Source organism: Pogona vitticeps, chromosome 2, assembly GCF_051106095.1.
Source record: "Pogona vitticeps strain Pit_001003342236 chromosome 2, PviZW2.1, whole genome shotgun sequence".
Lineage (NCBI taxonomy): Eukaryota > Metazoa > Chordata > Lepidosauria > Squamata > Agamidae > Pogona > Pogona vitticeps.
In genome coordinates this window covers 245,441,567-245,460,538 of record NC_135784.1, presented here as the reverse complement: position 1 = coordinate 245,460,538, position 18,972 = coordinate 245,441,567, and the positions used below count along the sequence as shown (strand labels likewise).

The 18,972-nt window shown below is 40.4% G+C and overlaps 1 protein-coding gene, 1 non-coding gene and 1 pseudogene across 2 annotated transcripts in view; 2 read left to right on the top strand and 1 right to left on the bottom strand.

Moving 5' to 3' along the window:
• The window catches only part of SLC71A2 (solute carrier family 71 member 2), a 47,634-nt gene that overhangs the window by 9,473 nt on the left and 19,189 nt on the right, over nucleotides 1-18,972 (top strand). The window contains exons 2-5 of the mRNA XM_020796581.3: nucleotides 782-874; nucleotides 5,239-5,301; nucleotides 10,254-10,381; nucleotides 10,639-10,753. Of these exons, the coding sequence (XP_020652240.3) occupies nucleotides 782-874; nucleotides 5,239-5,301; nucleotides 10,254-10,381; nucleotides 10,639-10,753 (399 nt within the window). The remainder of the gene's footprint in view (nucleotides 1-781; nucleotides 875-5,238; nucleotides 5,302-10,253; nucleotides 10,382-10,638; nucleotides 10,754-18,972) is intronic.
• LOC140705198 (U1 spliceosomal RNA) lies at nucleotides 17,761-17,914 on the bottom strand (annotated as a pseudogene).
• LOC144587646 (U1 spliceosomal RNA) lies at nucleotides 18,148-18,313 on the top strand. Its single transcript, XR_013542818.1, has one exon. It is a non-coding gene; the product is annotated as a U1 spliceosomal RNA (small nuclear RNA).

Genomic DNA, 18,972 nt, shown 5'->3' with positions numbered 1-18,972 from the left:
TGTTATCTAGTGTAGTAAATTGCAACTGGGGTAGCCCCATTGGATCAGTTGACTAACCAAATTCCAGTTTCCTGGCTGCAACGTAATAAGCAACAGGATTTCAGCCAATGAATGGGATAAAGGAAATCTGCTCAGGAAGCTGAATAGTACACTCTGTAAGCTAACTGAGCAGATGCTTGAAATAATTACTCTAGTACATCCTTCTTGGAAATAGGTCCTGCTGAGATTAATGTAACTTGCTGAAGGTAAATATGCTTATTATTAAAGCCTGAGTATTTTCACTTTCTAAAAATATCATTGAATGTTTGAGCAAGTTTCTTGAAGAAATGAAATACTTTCTATTAATATGCATTTTCTTCCTATTAACTCCCAAAGATCCAGGGGAATTTTCTTTATATCTTGAGGGTTTTCCAAAATCTGACTGTGTTTAGATAACTGTGCATAGCTTTTATTTGGTTGAAGCTCAGTTACATTTGGATGATATACTAGAATTTTTACATCTATAAGGATGTAATTGATTGGTTAAGGAAATTATTTTGAACTGAGAGAGTATGTTTAATTATAAATTTTGAGAAACATAGCGAGTTTGGATGTGTTATTACTGTAGTAATTGGCATATCCTCTGTAATTGTTCTCTAAATTTAGCATATGATTTGGCAAAGAGCCGTTAGCTGCATATTCAGTTTAAAATACAGTGCTCTCTCCTAACAGTTAAAACATTTTCAGAAGTGAGTTTCTAAAAATTGAACTATGTTAATATAAATATTTTTTTTCTTAACAGCAAGGCATTGGCCGACCAAGTGTGTACCATGCTGTTATTGTCATCTTCCTTGAATTTTTTGCTTGGGGGCTGCTCACAACACCCATGCTTACAGTAAGTTTTCTAACCTGGAGATTTTAATTACAGTTGATGTCTTTAGCTTGTATTTATAACTCAACAATATTTTAGAGATCTGTTCATACTGATCTGGATAGATCTGTACTGGAATTATGCTCAAAGACCTAGGTCTGTGTTTGCAAAACTGTTCTGTCTTTTATATGTTGCTATGTATATTGCATGAAGTCTGGAGAAAGCTGTAGTAATCATCCAGAGGGAGAGTTAAAACAGCATCCATTACACTTGGCTGCATCAGAGGGAGAAGTGAGCCTATGAAGCTCTTGCCTATCAACTTATCTGGGAGTTGCTGCTATTTTGTTCCTTTCCCTTCAGATTATCCAAAGTTGCTATTCCACCTATATGCTATATAATATTCAAGAGCTGTTACATAGAGTTATTAATTTTTCCTTTCCCTACCTTTTGCAGTGCACTGATCAGATGGCTCAACAGAAAGCACAGTCAATACATTGCCAAAAATAATACATAAAGGTAGTCAGCTGATACAATAAGGAAGTGTGTGAGAAAAAGCAAAATGTGCTTCTTATAGAATGCCCCATTGTGCTTAAAGCGCTCTCTGGGTGGTTTACAATTTAAATATGGTGGCTACACATTGCCCCCCACCCCAAGCTGGGTATTCAGTTTACTGACTTCCGATGGATGGAAGGTTGAGTGAAACCTCCAGGATTGAACTCAGGTCATGAGCAGAGTCTTTACTGCAGTACTGTAGAACAAGCTGGCCAGAGATAAATTGGTTCATGTAATACACAGGAAGTTTTAGAATTCTGCCTGCCAGGAGTGGAACAATGAGCTAGTATGTATTGCCCCATCCTTCCCATGCTAAGTGGGAATGACTAAAGCAGGGGCCAGGGAACTTTCTTACCTTCCCCCCCCCCCCAATTTATATACGTTGACATTACCCCCCCTTGGCTCTTGCCGTCCACGGCTGACCCCCCCTGCCTCTGCGCTCACCCGGGACCTGTGGCCACCACCCAGGCAGCCAGTCTGGAGCCACCCCACCGCTGGGAAAGCGCGTCCTTGGCAAGGGGAGGCGGGCGCCATGGGGCCAGCTCAGGTAAGGCGGGGTGGGAAGGGGGCCTCCTCACCGGCGCACTAGGCGGGTGGGTGCGGCCAGGAAGGAGAGCCTTGGTCAGGGCTCCACTGGGCAAAGAGTCCAGCTGGCCTGGTACGCCGCCCTCCCCTGCACTTTGGAGGTGAGGAGGGCAGGCGAGTGCCCTGTGCAGTTCCTCTCCAGAGCTCGCTCTCCCCACGACAGAACAGCCACCTACACATAGCATCATTGGAAATAAAATGGCTGGGGGTAAAATGCCTGCCGCAACTGTCCTCATTACCCCCAGGATTTTAATTTTTACCCCATTTGGGGTAATTTACCCCTGTTCCCTGACCACTGGACTAAAGAGAACAGGGAGCTTCTGTCTGTGGTTGGTTTGTTGTAAATCAGAACTTGACTCTGACTTGTCTGGGTTCATGTTTCACACATCACAGTAGACAAAACATGAATGAAAAATGTAGCATATTCAAACAATGGAATTAATTAAGTAGTATATACTGGTATGCTGTGTTATCCCAGTTAAGGTAAGGAATGCTAAAGAATTATATCTTATTGTGGTATCTGAATATGCCTAGTAAGAGTCAAGATGGAGCTTGGAGCTAGGCTATTCATGGTGTGGGTGGAGTTACCCAGCACTTTGAACTAGCTCTTTCATGCTTCCATTTTTCACAAGGTTAAATGAGTCTTCCAAAACAAAAGTAATAATTTAAAAAATCATTTTGCTCTAAGGTTGAGCCCTGCTAAAATGTTACAGAACACTTTTCCGTAGTGTTAGATGACTCCAGTGTCATTTTCCAGATGGGGGTGTGAACTTACACCTAGGCTGGTTCACTGAGCATGGTCATTTCAATATCAGCCACCAATTGTAACTCGGTTATTGTGTGGGAAATGTTTTTTTTCTCTGAGATTTAAAATATAAATCAGCAAAAGATTGGTTAAGTAGTAATTGATTCATAAAAGTAAGCATCGTAACCCTTTTTTAAAATTTCTGAGATACTATTATTCCTCTCTGCCTAATCTTTATCTCATTGAACCGCCTCCTAATTTTGGTTTCAAAATTCAAATTGCAATTGAAAAATATAAATAAAAACAATTTAGTGAAGAATGATTTTTAAATTAAAGATAAACACGGTTTTCTTGAGAAATCTTCAATTGTAGTAATGACACTGCAGAATTTTGTTTAAGCAGATAAAATGGTTTGCATTTGTGAAAGCTTCATACTTTTATTATCCTCTTGGCAGTTCTTTGTGCACATGGGACAAGGCAGATTGCCCCCTTTGGGAGCCAGTGATTTGGATGATTATATAATGTACTGATTAAATTTGGTTTTCCCAGAGCAAGATAAGCATCCAAGAAACTGTGATGTAAATAAAAAGTTAAATGAAATATATAACTTGGATTTTAAATCTTCAGTTTTAATATTGCTTCTGTCAGGGTGGTTAAATATGAATGATTTTTTTTTTAAAAAAAAATCAAATTCATTTAATAATGATTTAAATTACAGTTTCAATTTTAAAAAAATATTTATACAGTAGTGTCAAAATCTGATTTATTTAGATTGGCTTCTTTGATTTTTGCTTTTGGTTGTATAGTATTGCTAAACATTGGAAGATTTTTTTGGATCAGAATCAACTTACCCATCCTCTGTTCTGCATAAATTGTGAAGTGGAAAGTGTTTCAGTTACAGAATGCAGAATATATAAAGTGGAACTTGATGCAGCTCCCTTGACTTAAGGTTTCTTGGGGTTTATTTGGAATATAACAATTTGCTGACTCCTCCAATTAATTCCAAATTTCTTTTTGCCCTCGCATGTCACTCCTTTCTAATCAGTTGTTCTCATGTCAGGTTTACAAATACAGTGGTGCCTCGCCTGACGATGTTAATTCGTTCCAGCGAAATCGCTGTAGAGTGAAAACATACTAAAGCGGGAAAAAAAGCCCATTGAAATGCATTGAAACCCGTTCAATGCGTTCCAATGGGCTGAAAACTCACCGTTCAGCAAATATCCTCTATAGGGGTGGCCATTTTCGGGTGCCTGTATAGCGAAAAATGGCTCCTAAAAACAGCGGAGAGCCATTTTGTACACCAGGCGGCCATTTTGAAACCCAATGATCAGCTGTTTTTAGATTGTCGTAATGCAAAAATCGGTTCCCGAGGCAGGGAACCGATCATTGCGAAGCGGATTTTTCCCATTTAAACCATCATTTTGCCATCGCTTAAGCAAGGCAATCGTTAAGCGAGGCATCACTGTAACTTCTAGATTTGAAGTACAGGTGTGATGTGTGTATAATTAAGGCTTAGGGGGGCCCAAAGAACTCTGTCCATGCATCAGGAGCTTCAGTTTCTTGTACAGATATCACTTCCTCACTATTTAGATGCTTCCCATAGAGGTAAACTGAATTTTGGGATGCAGAACTGTTATAGGAACAGAAGCACACTACGTTCATGGTGATTCCTTGTGATGTTTCAGGTCCTCGTTAGAGATGGTGCACTGAAAAGTTAAATAACATTCAAAAAAATACAAATTCTGCAGTTTTCCTATTTTTCCAGCATCCTTACTGTAGTTACTACAGTTATCATAAATGTATTTTAAAGGCTGGAACATGCAAAAAAGTCTCAGGTTGCAGTTGGAAAAAAAATTCAGCTTGCAGATTGTATGAAGAAGCATAACTTTGCTAATCCCCCCCTCCCGAACCAGATAATGTGTTTCTTTTTTATTTATTCAATCACATCTGTTGTATTCCTGGACACATGAAGTATAGGAAAAATATATTTAAAGAAATAGCTGCTTCATTGCTAAATGGAGAAATTTTAAGGTGAAATTTTAGAGCTGTTTGAAATAGTAGAGCCAGTTTTGGCAACTGCTCAGAATATGCTACTGTGGGCCTTGGATGTTTATATAAAATGGTGATTGAATGATACATATATTTGGCCAGAATGAGTTCTGTGACAGTCTGGACGGTTCTGTCATTACAGCGCATTGGATCCAGACTTGCAGTTGATGCAGTTCTGCTCATGCTAGAGGAAGGGAACAGGATGATCTCTATCATAGAGAGATCCACCTGAGCAGAGTGTCACTTGCAGCAAAGCTAGAGAAGGGGGGGATTTGAGAAACATTGCTCCCCTTCTTCCTACTGTGGGAGACCTCCACTAAAATCCCATTTCCTTCCATAAAGGGACGAAACCCTCCTATTTGCAGAGAGGCATGTCTGGATTCACTCCCATGCATTTCTTTTACTATACGCTTCTTTGAATTGGTAGTCAGTTTTACTAATGTATATTTCTTTTTAGGTTTTACACGAAACATTTCCTCAGCATACGTTTCTAATGAACGGCCTCATTCAGGGGGTTAAGGTAAGAATGCTTTAAAGAGTGTCCCAAATGCCACCCCTTTGCATTTGAATAGTTGAGTAGCCCAATGGACAGAGTACTACGATGTTTCTGAACTCTCCTTGTTACCTTGTGTAACAGGAATAACATCAAAGCAGGTAATGGGCATGAAGATTCTGAACTGAGAACACGTGTCACAAAAACATTTTATGTTACTAAGGGTGTGGTTCTACACGTATTTTTTACCTATGAGTTCATTGGGGCTTAATTGAGATTAGCTTTACCCCAGAGTGCAACTCAAACTTGCCATTTGGCCATAAAGCTGATTAGGTGCTGATTGGGTCGAGTAATGGTCTGGCCTACCTTTCAGGGACATCATAAGTATGGAGTGTGATGAGGGAAAGCAGTTTGTATTGCCATGAACTCATTGGAAAAAGGTGGCCTATGGATAGTTCAGTGAGTTGGATACCTGGCTGCAGAGCCAGAGATCAGGGGTGCAGTTCTCCGCTGTGCATTGCAGGAGAAGAGCCAGCCTGTATAGCCTTGGACAAGTAGCACAGGTCCAGAGTATTCCCAAAAGAAAGTAAAGGTAAACTATTTCTGTGTATTCTGCAGCTAGAAAATCCTGGAATGCTTCATCTTAAGTGAGAATTAATTTGATAGCATAAAATTATTATTATTATTCATTTAATTAAATATAAATTGGTGCAAAAAGATAGTGCAAGAGATGTGTCTGGAGAGATTCTACTTAGTACTCTTCCCCCATAATTCCAACCCTGGCATTTAGGTTTTTGGATGTCTCATCAGTGTGTGATTTTTAGGTTCTTGTGCAAAAGCCTTGCAATTTTTCAACACTAAGAAAGGCTTTGTGGAAGAGTAAAGTTAAGGATACGAAAACTTGGGAATGAGGAATTACTTCAGAATCTCATTCTGTTGATATGATGATCACCCTGAGTCGAATTCTGTTTAGGGAGCTACTTCTCTGTGGAAGAGATGGGTTGCGGTAGTGATTTCCCCTCATTTGCCTCTTCACCCATGACCCTCCTGAAACTGCACTTCAAAGGCTTGGTGAATACTCTAGAACAGGGGTCTCCAAACTACGGCCTACGGGCCATGTCTGACCCACATTGCCATTTTGTCCAGCCTGTTGCCTTCAGCCCAAGCATGAGGGGGCGTGTGTACGTGTGGGCATCTGTCCATGAGGGCTGATAGGGATCTGTGTGTGTGTGGGGCATGTGGGTATTTGTTCCGTGGGGATGGCATGGGGCATGCGTGCGTGTGGGAGTGGTTGGTTGGGGCGGTGGCCAGTGTGCGTGTGTGTGTGTGTGGACTCCTGTTCCTTCAGCCCTCGAAACTTTGAAAATATCGAGTGTGGCCCTCACTGTAAAATGTTTGGAGGCCCCTGCTCTAGAACAATTGAGGAATGGTGCAGGAGAAGGATTAGCATAAAATGTCTTCCTTTCCCTTTCAACTAGATTATGGCTTTTTCCTTGGCTAGAGAAGACTGCTTTCACTTGTGAAGGGGCAGCTCTTGAGTCAGGCAAATTGGATACCTATGTATAGTGTAGAATGGAAGGCAGAAGACAGCAGTTCATGAACAGCCTTAATCTGTTGGAATATTCCTGTTATCTTGCTAGGAAAGATACAACTGTGGATATAGTTTCTTTCACGCCAGCCGAATGGCAGTTGCCTGCTGGTAGGAGCTCACATTTAAAGGGTTCTTTCGTTGCTGATCCCCATCTGCTGGGATCTGATTGCTGGGAAGAAAGCAGCAGTTTGCTTTGACAGGGATCATTCCAAGGATCTTTACAGCTGCGTATGTAGATACACGGCATCTTTAATCTTGCTGGTACCAATAATGAGAGTCATCAATTGAGCATTGATTGGAAACTATGTTTAATAATCTGGGCTTGCATTCTGGAGAGACTGTGTGGAAGTAGAATTAAGAAACTAGAAGTAAAATTAAGAAACCAGCACCATTCTTTTGTACAAACATTGCCTAATTCAAAGAGATACAACATCCTGATAGCTATGAGCACAGTTTTAACAGTTTCATTAGGCTTAACAGTTTCATTTTAAGTCCTGCAGAAGCTTCAAGCAACACCTGCTTTCTTCCCTTTTTTAGCAGTACAAATTTCTGCTGTGTCCCTACAGCCCAGCCTAAAAGAATCAGGTTTTTAGGCTTCACAAATTATGTCTAAAGATTTGTTTTGAGTGGTATGAAAGAGGAACAGTGATTCCATTCAAACTTGAAATGCTATCACAAATAGTTGTACAAATATTAATCAGAGGGATAGGCAAGTGAAATCAGTCTGAATGGAGAGGACATATGCATTTCCTGCTTGCAACTCACAGTGTATTAAAACTTTTAATATATGATAGCTTTATGCCATGTATAAGCTTTTATAACAAATGGCTTTTGCTCTCTGATGGTTAAACAGAGATGATGTGGCAACTTATTCAGTATGGGTGGTGACCTCTGCATATTGGAGGAATCACTAGAGGTTTGTCAATATAGTTTATAAATATACTGTGTCACTTGTCACCAGCACAGTTATCTGGTACAAAAGATGCTTGGGTGAAGTATACCTGAGTAATGAGGGGCTATTCTGCACAAAAAACATACAAATTCTCTCTTCAGAATAAACTGAGCAGAACTACCCAATGTTTGCATGTTTGGATATGTTGAAACACTTTAAGCAATGTTTGGAAATTGGATGAGTGGCTGGAAAACAGGGACAGTATATTTGATCATGATCTTCCATGAATGGATTGGTGCTGTGCCCTCTAGGGCAGTGGTCCCCAAATTTGGATCTCCAGATGTTCTTGGACTTCAACTCCCAGAAATCCTGGCCAGCAGAGGTGGTGGTGAAGGCTTCTGGGAGTTGTAGTCCAATAACATATGGAGGCCCAAGGTTGGGGACCACTGCTCTAGGGCACATAGGTCACTGTCATAGATACCTAGTCAGCTTGCAGTAACATTTACTTTGCAGAGTTAAAGAACACTGAATAGTTTTGAGAATGATTCTAGGCTAAAAGGAGGAGACAGTTTTCATGACAAGTCAGACTCCTGATGTTGTGAGGATCCATTAGATAAATGCAGATAAGTGTCAGATAGCTGTCATTGCTATATATTAGTGTGGATAATACTTGGAATTCTAAAACACAAATGCATCAGTATGTAGCATTGAAATGTATTTGCTGGCTTCATATGTGTAATTTAACTTGAAACTCTTCAAAATAATCAGTGCACTGGCACTTGGAGAAACCACAGGTATTATGCCACTTAGCATGGGTTTTCTTCCAGACATTTGTGATACTCTGGTATTGCAGCAATGCAGATCTGACAGAAATTGTACTTTAGATGTCTGACTGTTGCTCGCTCTCGCTCTTTCTCTCTCTCTCTCTTTGCTCCAGAATGTAAGGAAATAAACTGCTGCTTTGTCTTTAGGGTGAATGTAGGTTGTTCTGTGTTGAATATATGTTTCGTGTTGACATTCCTAGTTTTGCACTGGTGGGAGGTAGTTCATCTTTTGCCTTCAACTAGAAGATATAGTACATCTCTGTAAGGTAGTTTTTTTTAGAGAAAAGAGGTTGATAGGAAATATGAAAAACTCTTAAGGGTTGAAAGTATTGGAGGTAACCTGTGAATAGCGGGAAATAAAATGTCTTAATACTGTATACTGGAATGGCAGAGTTCAGTGAAAAGCTGGAATAGGAGCAGATATTGTTTAAAGCTGCAAAATGAGATGTTGAAAATTATGTTTCAAAAGTCTGTTCATCACACAGACTAGGCTTTTATAAAGAGAAGTTCTTGGTGTTGGGAATCTGCCTTATTGGGGGTGGCTGCAAATCCCAGGTTTTCCCCAAGAATTAATTCCCCAGGCAGAGTTCTGAGAGTTCCAGCCCACAAATATTCACCTCTAGGCACCTTCACTTCACTCATCCCTTGGCTTCTTACTTTTACCTGTTTAAGCTAGCTACTGTCCTGTGCTACACGCATTTGAATAATTGCGGCTGATATTACTTTGTATAGATGTACTGCATTTTTCTGTTTATAAGATGACCCAGTGTATAAGACAACTCCCTTTTCTAGCCCCCAAATTAGAAAATTTGAAAATTTGCGCGCTCACACCCCTTTGGTCCTGAAGCCCTTTCATGGTTGCTTCAGGATCAGAGGCGTGCGATCCTGCCGCCCTTTCACAGCTGCTTTACCCTGTGGCTTTGCAAAAGGCAGGGAAAGCTGGTGCCTTCCATATATAAAACGACCCTCAAATTTTTGTCTAATTATTTAAGCAAAAAGTGTCATTTTATACACGGAAAATATGGTAAGTTTAATTTTTAAGCATATGTTACATGTTTCTTCTTAAAACTTTATAAGCTACCCTGGGAATCTGAAGGATGGGATAAATACTATTTGGAATGCAAGAAATTTTGCCATGGAGGGCATGGGGAAAAATAAACTAATTTGCGAGTAACTCAGACTTGTTTTTTTTAATGAATAATTCCCAAATTGGGTGCAGGTTGGGATGTTTCCCATCTTTTGCTTCAGTTTACCAATTTTTCCTCTATTGTTATTTTACTTTTCTCCATGCTGCTATCTGTGGCTTCATTGTACTGCATTCTTCATTCTGTTGAGGTGGATCCTCCCATTGGAATGAACAATTCATCTACTTGTTTAGCATAGTTCACATTTGCTGCTGCCATGGAAACGGCCTTCCCTTGCTGTCCTTGGGTATGGCCAGATTTCAAAAGAACTGTTTCAGCCTTCCTTGCAATGTGGCTGGCTGGGTAGCTTGCCTTGTGAGTTTATAGCAAACACTGCCTCTATTCCAAGTCTTGTTTTCTTTGATCCATTTAAATTGTGCTTTGTAAGTGAGTAACACCCCTGGTAATGTAACAATGCTGGATAATTTATCAGATATATGTATATGTAAAAGACCAATGCATTTAAAAATCTATTGTTTCTTTCTTAGGGTTTTTTATCCTTCATGAGTGCGCCACTAATTGGTGCTCTGTCTGATGTCTGGGGAAGAAAGTCTTTCCTTCTGGTTACAGTTTTCTTCACTTGTGTCCCAATTCCATTAATGAAGATAAGTCCATGGTAAGTGGCACAAATGACAGTAGGGGTTTTTAGTGTACTAAGGAAACTAGAAGTGATTTTAGAACGATATAGTGAACTAGAGTGATTTATCCTAAGGCTCTTGTAATTGGGAAGACCCTTTTAATTGGGTATGTTCAACATTATCTTCTTAATTAAAGGCGATAAAGTAACTTAAGTTGGTGTTTTTCACAGTTTTAGAATTACAGAAAGTTTTTTTTTCACGTTTACATTACAACAATTGTATCTTCATTTTGCAGGTGGTATTTTGCTATGATTTCTGTATCTGGGATTTTTGCTGTGACCTTCTCTGTGATATTTGCTTATGTGGCAGACATAACACAAGAGCACGAGAGAAGCACTGCTTATGGACTGGTAAGAATTTTTTTTAAGTTCTTTCCCATCATTCTAGGACTCAATGGCTTACTAGTGGGGTGCAGTGGTGTAGTATAAATCGTGATTTAAATTGGCAAGGGAAAAATTCCAGTTTAATTTTGATAATTTCCTTCTCAATACCTGGCATACTAGAATGCAAATTTAATTGCTAGATTATGTTAATTCACAGCTCAGTAGCGCAGTTTGCAGACTCTTGGATGGTATGGTATTTAGGGTCTCTTTATTAATATAGGAAAAAAAATGCTGCATAGGGTAACCCTTATCTGTTTCAAACCATATCTGCTTAATCTGTATTATTTAATTAATTAATATACCGCCTCTCTGGCAACCCAGGCCACTCTGGGCAGTTTGCACAGTACAATAAAACAGAGAATAAAGACAAAACAATAGAGTAACAGGACAATAGTATAATCAATACAATATAGACAAATGAAAATAATATCAGTAAGACATTAAAATAAAAATAAGGAAAGCATGGCGGGGGTTGAACATTAGTGATTATCTGGATATTTTAGCACTGTTGTATCAGGGTATAGTAGAGTCTGGGAAGATCTGTATAAATAAAACTGTTTTTAATAATCACCTAAAAGTTCCCAATGAAGGCGCCAGCCAGATTTCAGGTGGAAGAGCGTTCCACAATTGCTGGGCTATCGCCGAGAAGGCCCGGTTTCTGATCACTGATTTCCGAGCCTCTCTCGGGGTCAAAACTCAACCACCCAGCCTGGGAAAATCTTACGGGATGGGCAGATCTGGTTGAAAGGAGGCGTTCTGCCAGATAACGAAGTCCCAAAACATTTAGGGCTTTGTATGTTAACACCATTACCTTGAAGTTGGCACAGAAATGAACAGGTAGCTAGTGTAGGGCGGCCATGTTTGGGGAGATATGTTAATGTCCTCTCAGGAAACCAGGTCCTGCACTGGGCAGTCAGCTGTGTCATGTGTAATACAGTGGTGCCTCGCATTACGATGTTAATTCGTTCCAGCGAAATCGCTGTAGAATGACAACATCGTAAAGCAATTTTAAAAAGCCCATAGAAATGCATTAAAACACGGTTAATGCGTTCCTATGGGCTGGAAACTCACCAGCGAAGATCCTCCATAGTGCGGCCATTTTAGCTGCCTGTGCAGCGAGGAATCCGTCCCAGAAAACAGCGGGCAGCCATTTTGTTTACCCGCTGGCCATTTTGAAACTGCCAATCAGCTGTTAAAAGATCATCGCTTTGCGAGAATCAGTTCCTGAAGCAGGGAACCGATCATCGAAAAGCGAAATTCCCCCATAGGGAACATCGTTTTGTGATCGCTTTTGCGATCACAAAAACATCGACGTCAAGCGGTTTCATCATTAAACGGAGTGCCCGTCTTGCGGAGCACCACTGTATATCTTCTCTTAAGATAGTGAGCTGGATGAGGTTATATACTGGATTGCTTGCAGCTCAGATTCTTTAGATCAGGAGGGAAATGATACCCATTCTAAACAAGGAGCGGGTATCAGGATTTAAGGTTAAGCTGTAATTGAGCATCTGTAGTTGGTATTGGTAGCTGGTACTGACCAAAGTCTGGGAGGCAGTGGAAGACAGGAGGGCCTGACGTGCTCTGGTCCATGGGGTCACAAAGAATCGGACATGGCTTAATGACTAAACAGCAAACAGCAGCTGGTACTGGTGTTCCTCTTTGCAATTTTTCCACCAAATGAAGATTTGGATTTTTTAGAGTGTGCAAGCCCCTCCCTCTTTGAATAAAACAGGAAAAAATAGGCAGCTTTCCACAGTTTGCCAAGATAACAGCACTGTGGTCAGTTTCCCACATAGTACATGCTGATTAACTCATTCAGGAGAGTGATTATTGTGTGGTTGCAAAAGATCTAAGTATCCTGTGGCACTTTAAAGACACATATGCAAATTATAGCATAAACTTTCATGTATTTCATTAGAAGCATGAGTATTATGCAGCATTTCAGATATACATGTGACTGAAGGTGGTATTTATAGATAGTGAAGGAAGAGGAGAATTAAATGCTGAAAGTGCTGATTTAACTAAGCTGGTAATTCACCAAACAGTTGCTAGTAGTGCAAACATCATTGTAATGGATGAGCCAGTTAATCCATTATCTTGCATTTGTGTACAAAAGGTATGTGGAGAGGACATTGCTTCTCTGTCTTTTGAATCTGCCTTCATGATGATTGGGAGTTTCCAGGAACTTGCTTCCAAAGACACTTGTTACAACTTGTCTCTCAAGTGATGTGTTGTAGAAGTCTTTTTCCTCCTAGGGAAAAAAACAAGTGGTGCTTAGTAGAGAACTCTTTTGATTCATTTCAAATCTGTGGGAGGTTTTCTTTTCCCCTTTGATAAAAGTATCCTCCAGCTATTCCTGCTCTTGAAGAGAAGCAGCAAGAGGACTTCAGCACAGCAGTTACCTAGTAGTAGAATGTGGTGTGATATCTGGATGTCTGGCCCTTTTAAAAAGGTGGTCCTACTGAATGCTTATTATGATGGTTTGTGAAGCAGATCTAATTGCGAAGATATAGTAATGTGCTTTTGATGTGTCAAAATGCTGTAGAATCATTTCCCTTGCTGCTTCATTAGTACATAAGCACCATGGCAACAGCTACAAAATAGAATACTTAGATGTCTGAAAAACACCTTGATAAAATGTATTGATGGTATCTTGAGCTTGTAGAAAAGGAGAAGGAGTTATTTTATGATACTGTATTTCACATTGTTGCCTTCAGGCTTTTAGAATATTCCAAGTAACTCCCATATTTCTGCCTTTATTGAGTGTTCTTTTTGATTCACAGATAGTTTCATCAAATGTTCAGACCTGAAACAAACAATATTTCTTTCTTTCTGTCATGATAGGGTCTGTGGCATTGAAATCTTTCTGTGTTATTTCAAAAAAGATATGTACTGTTAAGAAAGTCATATAAACTCATTGTTAGGAAAGGAGATAAAGCTGAGTCACAAAGCCTCAGAGCATGTTTCTTATTCTTGTCTCTGTCTCCATCTGCATGAACATTAAAGGGCTACTGATAAAAAGAAAAGAGAGATAGTAATGCTAGTCTCAAGTAGCTCCTATGACTAAGCTCTGTTTAAAAAGTGTAGTGGTATGGCACTTTCATATACTGTATTTCTGTAGTCACAATTAGTGCCTAGATGAGTGGAAAACTGTAGAAATGCAGCATTCTCACCCTCTTCAAGAAAACATTGAGGTGTTCTCACTGTTGTTGAGGGTGTTAAGAGTATGTATAACTCAGCAAGCTATACTAAGAAAATTGCAATCCGTAGTACCATGGCACAGTGAGGAGAAAGTGAGGAAATTGAAAACAAAGGGAGAAATTCTAATTTTGAAAAGAGGATAGAGAGATAGATGTTCATAGGAAATTAAAATGAAAGACAAATCCAGTATAAAGAACAGAAAAGAGGTAGATATGATTGGATCCATGTGCTGAGTAAAAAGAAGCAGGTGGCAGAGTTATGAGCAGAAGAAAGTTGAACATAGGTAGAAGTAAAAAAAATAGTATTACTGTACAGTAATATGTTTTAAGAGTGATTATGGTGGTGAAAATGCCAGAAATACTAAAGAATTGAAATTGTCAAGCATAGGTATGGAGTTAAATTTAAAAGAGATGGATTGAGTTTCATGCCCAAATTATCATCGCTGTGAAAGTGCTTAACATTTTAATTCAAATATGACACCAAAAGAAAAAGAGAGAAATGAAAAAAGAATGAATGAAAATATTATAGGGCCGCCTGTGTTAAGGCTGGGCCTAATGAATTGCATTCCTCTGTTACAACCTTAAATTGAATATGGTGCTGGCAGTGGGTTCTATGTCTTAGGTTCTGAAAGGAACTCAACAGATCTGAAAGTAAGGAATGTAGGAAAGATTTGAGGTAGAAATGTTTAGAGGATTTCCTCAGTGCTGTTCATCCATTTTGATAGGTAGCATCTGTTTCTTTGTAGACTTTGTAGTAGTTAAGTTGTTGGGTGATTTCTCTGATTTTGCTGCATCTTTCAGGAAATAGTTGTGTATATGTCATCTCCCTGACATAGTAAAGGCTCTGTGTGTGTGTGTGTGTGTGTGTGTGTGTGTGTGTGTGTGTGTGTGTGTGTGTGTGTGTGTGTGTGTGTGTGTGTGTGTGTGTGTGTGTGTGTGTGTGTGTATATATATATATATATATATATATATATATATATATATATAATAAAAATATGGTTTTGAAGCATCCTATAAAAGCTAATCCTGAGTCTGTTTAGTAGAAACATATGTTGTCCTCCTAGAGGTTTTAATGTGGGATAGTTTGGTTGTTGGGAGAAGAGAGTTATTATGTTCATGTTAGTTGGGGAAAGACTGAGGACAAGTGATGAAAATAGGAGATGCTGTATTCATAGTACTTTAAATATATGCATGATGCATTGTTATACTGAGTTGTCTACATATTTCTTAATTATCCTAAACATGATAAGTCTGTTGTTAGTAAACTCCATCCCTGTGCTTGGGGGAAGTCCAGATGTAGAAACATTGTTAGTGTTGGAGTCTGACACATGACTCCTACACAAACCCACTTCTCTCCTTTGGAAATATAAATATTGGGCAAGTGAATAATTGTGCAACAAACAACATCCACTTCCACTTTAAAAAACTGGTGTTTTTAATCTCTCTTAGGGAAAAAGTCTCTGTAAGAAAGAAATCATGAGAAGAAGCTTGTGGGAGGGAGGAATTAGGAGTTCCGTTTGAGTCTACTACACAAAGGTGCTTTTGGTTGGAGACTGCCCTGATTATAGCAATTTATCTTCTGAGTTCTTTTTTGTTTCAGAGACTTACAAAGGCTACAAGAATTTGTGGCACCGATGCTGAAACTTGGATGAAAGCTGAACCCGCTCACTGACCCTAAATATAGGGAAAAAAATGCCACAATTTAGCTCCACACCAGGAGAACACAGCATCATATTATGTCCATTGGCGTTGTGCTGGTGGTAACACAATGTTAGTCTTTGTCCTGTGTATTCTTTAACCAACTAAAAGGAAACATTCTTCTCCTATGGCAGAGCTCTGGACTAATTGACCTTTAAGGTTATCTCCAACTTTGTCTTTTCATGTGGCTGGTGTTGGTGGGTGGTTGCGGTTGGGGGGCTGTTTGTTTCAGTTGCCTGTGTGCTTTTGTGGCTCTGTTGTCTGAATTCCAGTGAGTGAAAATCTTGGAGTCAGGTCCCACTACTCTGCTACTGACTGCTTCTGGGCAGCGGTGTAGCTTCAATGAACAGCCTGGTGTACCATATTGATATTGCTTCAATAGTGAATGTGGCCCTCAAAAGCTACAGTTTCCTTGTGCTCTGGAGCATGAATGAACTTGGAGAGTCACTAACATGTAGAGTGTTTGTTTTCTGTGCCTCACTGATAGAGTATCAGTCTTGCATGCAGAAGGCCCCAAGGGTCAATGTCTCCAGGTAAGGTTAGCGAAGAAGTCTACCTGAACTGCAGGAGAATTGTAGATATTCAGTATGGATGGGATTTGTGGACCAGTCAATGTAAGGCAGCTTCCTAATTCTCCTTCTGCCTGAAATTGCCAGGAGTCATTAAGGCAAAAGGGAGGCAGAGCCAGCTGTGCACATACGGCATAAAGTGTAGTTTCTTGGCTTGATTAAGCTGTGCAGCCCTGATTCCTTTCCTGGGGGAGCCTCACTGCTGATGTCTGGAGCTTTTGGTGCTTCTATTGTCAGAAGCATATTTGCATTGAAATACAAGGGGTGAGCTATGTGGCCTATAAAGGTATCACCTATTGTAAACATAATTGCAGTGGGTCTCATAGGGAGGCTCCCAGAGGCATCTGGTGCGGCCACTGTGGGATACTGGAAGCTGGACTAGACGGGCCCTTGGCCTGATCCAGCAGGACTCTTCTTATGTTCTTATGAGGCATTTCAAGAGTCATGGTGTAGACTTAAGAATGGAACTTGGGAGATCCCAGGCTCTTCAGGTGTCATCTGGGAAAGCATGTTCACCTAAACATAAGGTCAGTGGCAAAATTAGAGTAGATATTCTCCAAATCAGCTTTGTGGCTGTCAGTGCCAGTTTTTGAGCAGCAGCTGGTTGTCTAAGACGGGGACAGTTTACGAGCTTGAGAGAAATGCAAGTTTCTGTGCAATCTGCTGGTTCTTCACATAAATCACATGCGTGATCTTTGGGCACAAGTCTCTATTTGCCTCTCACTGGAGGGGAGGATAACCTGTCCCTGGATTGTGGGTTTAAATGGATGAAAAATTAAGACTATTTTCTATTCTGATTCCAGAAAAAAAATAGTTATCTTGTTCATTACATTTATTTGCACCTTTCCTCCAGAGAGTTTCCAGCAGTGTAGGTAGCTCTCCTCTTCTCCAGTTTATCCCAACACCAGGTAGGTCAGTTTGAGAGAGAGTGACATACTCAGGGTTATAAAATGCATGCCATTGCTCAGAGGGATTTGAACCAAAGTGTTACCAGTCTGTAGTCAAGTGCTAATCACTGCATCACATTGGCTATACAGTAGAACTGCCATATCTGCAGAAAAATAGGTTCCAAGCCTGCACTCACCATGGATGCTGAAAAGCGCAGATATCAAAACCCTATACAGCGGTGCTTTGCCTCGCATGTTTCACAAGATGGTTTCCCCCCACTGGAACACACATTAATTACTTAAGACCTACATTTATCCTAAAAAAGTGGGGGAGAAAGTGTATGCTGCTGGCTTTCCAAGGTCTGCCTCCTGAAAAAATAGCAACATACACTTTCTGCCCCACTTTTTTAGAGAGGCTCCCAGAGGCATCTGGTGGGACCACTGTGGGATACCAGAAGCTGGTCTAGATAAAAAAAAGTAGATCTTATGTAATTAACGTGTTTCAATGGGAGAAAAAACCATCTTGCAAAACATTGCCAATGGGGCTATGGTTGCAAATTTAAATGATAGAGGATGGTGAAAACAGCCAGGAACCAAAGGGTAAAGAGATTGTAAAAACACAAGGGCAGTCCCCTATTAACATAAATTTTGCAGTTGAGTTCCCCACATTTGGGGAAATCATAGAGATCAGCAGCACACCCAAAGTGCAATGGATGAGCCTCCCTCTGGGAAAACCACTTTTATGACATGGTATTTCCCCTACAAGGTATGAGCTAGAATGGCCCTTGCAACTCCTACCCCCTTCTGTCCCCTGACACCCCAATGCATGGTGACCCCCTGGCTGCACCTCCTACTCAGTTCGGGGCTGCACAGCCCCAGTCCTGCCAGAGGCCAGAGAGCTCCTCGGTGTTTTGGGGTGCCCTGTGGGACCCCCATCAGGGGCTAGATGTTCCTCCCACAATCCTCTAGTGCACAGGTAGGAGGTAGGAGAGGCAAGGGCCATTCCAACTCATACCTTGTAGGGGAAATACCATGTCATAAAAATGGTTTTCCCAAGGGGAGGCTCATCCATTGCACTTTGGGTGTGCTGCTGATCCCTATGATTTCCCCAAATGTGGGGAACTCAACTGCATAATTTGTGTTAATGAGGGATTGCCCTTGTGATTTCCCCGGTTTTCCTAAATTCCTTTTTATTTCTTTTTCTTCTCATCAGGACCTATTGCAAAGGCAGCAAGTCCTGGTGATGTCCTATATTGCTTTCCTCTTTTTCTCCCCTGTGGTAAAGGATCAGGGCAAAAGGAGTCACCATTATCAGGAACCGGGGGCTGCTTTGACTCCTTTCACTCTCTTTGCTAGCGAGAGAAAGAGGGGGAAGGCCATCTGAGACCCACTGCATTTCCAAAGGCAGTGCAGGTGAGGGGATTGCTTTTCCCCAATATGGTATGGGGAACTGTGTTTTGCAAGATGTTGTCTTCTGCTGGGTTTCGCAAGACAGCGATTTCCATGGAATGAATTAAAATTGTCTTTGTGAGGCACCACTGTATATAGCATAGTCTCTGGTTCCCTCTAGTTTTGGTAATGCACCTTGGAAATGCATATTTCTGGGAGAGGGGTCTTATATCATGTTTTCAGGCAGCGAATAGTGAAACTCTGAGTTCCGATCCCATGTATATGGCAGTCCTACTGTACTTAGTACATGCACAAAGAGACTGTGCTATTAGATATAAGTAAAGACATTTAAACTTCAAAGTGATGACATTGTTTGGCATGCATATATTCTCTGTACTTTACAAGTAGTTCTCTTAAACTGGGATCAATAATTTTTTTGCAAG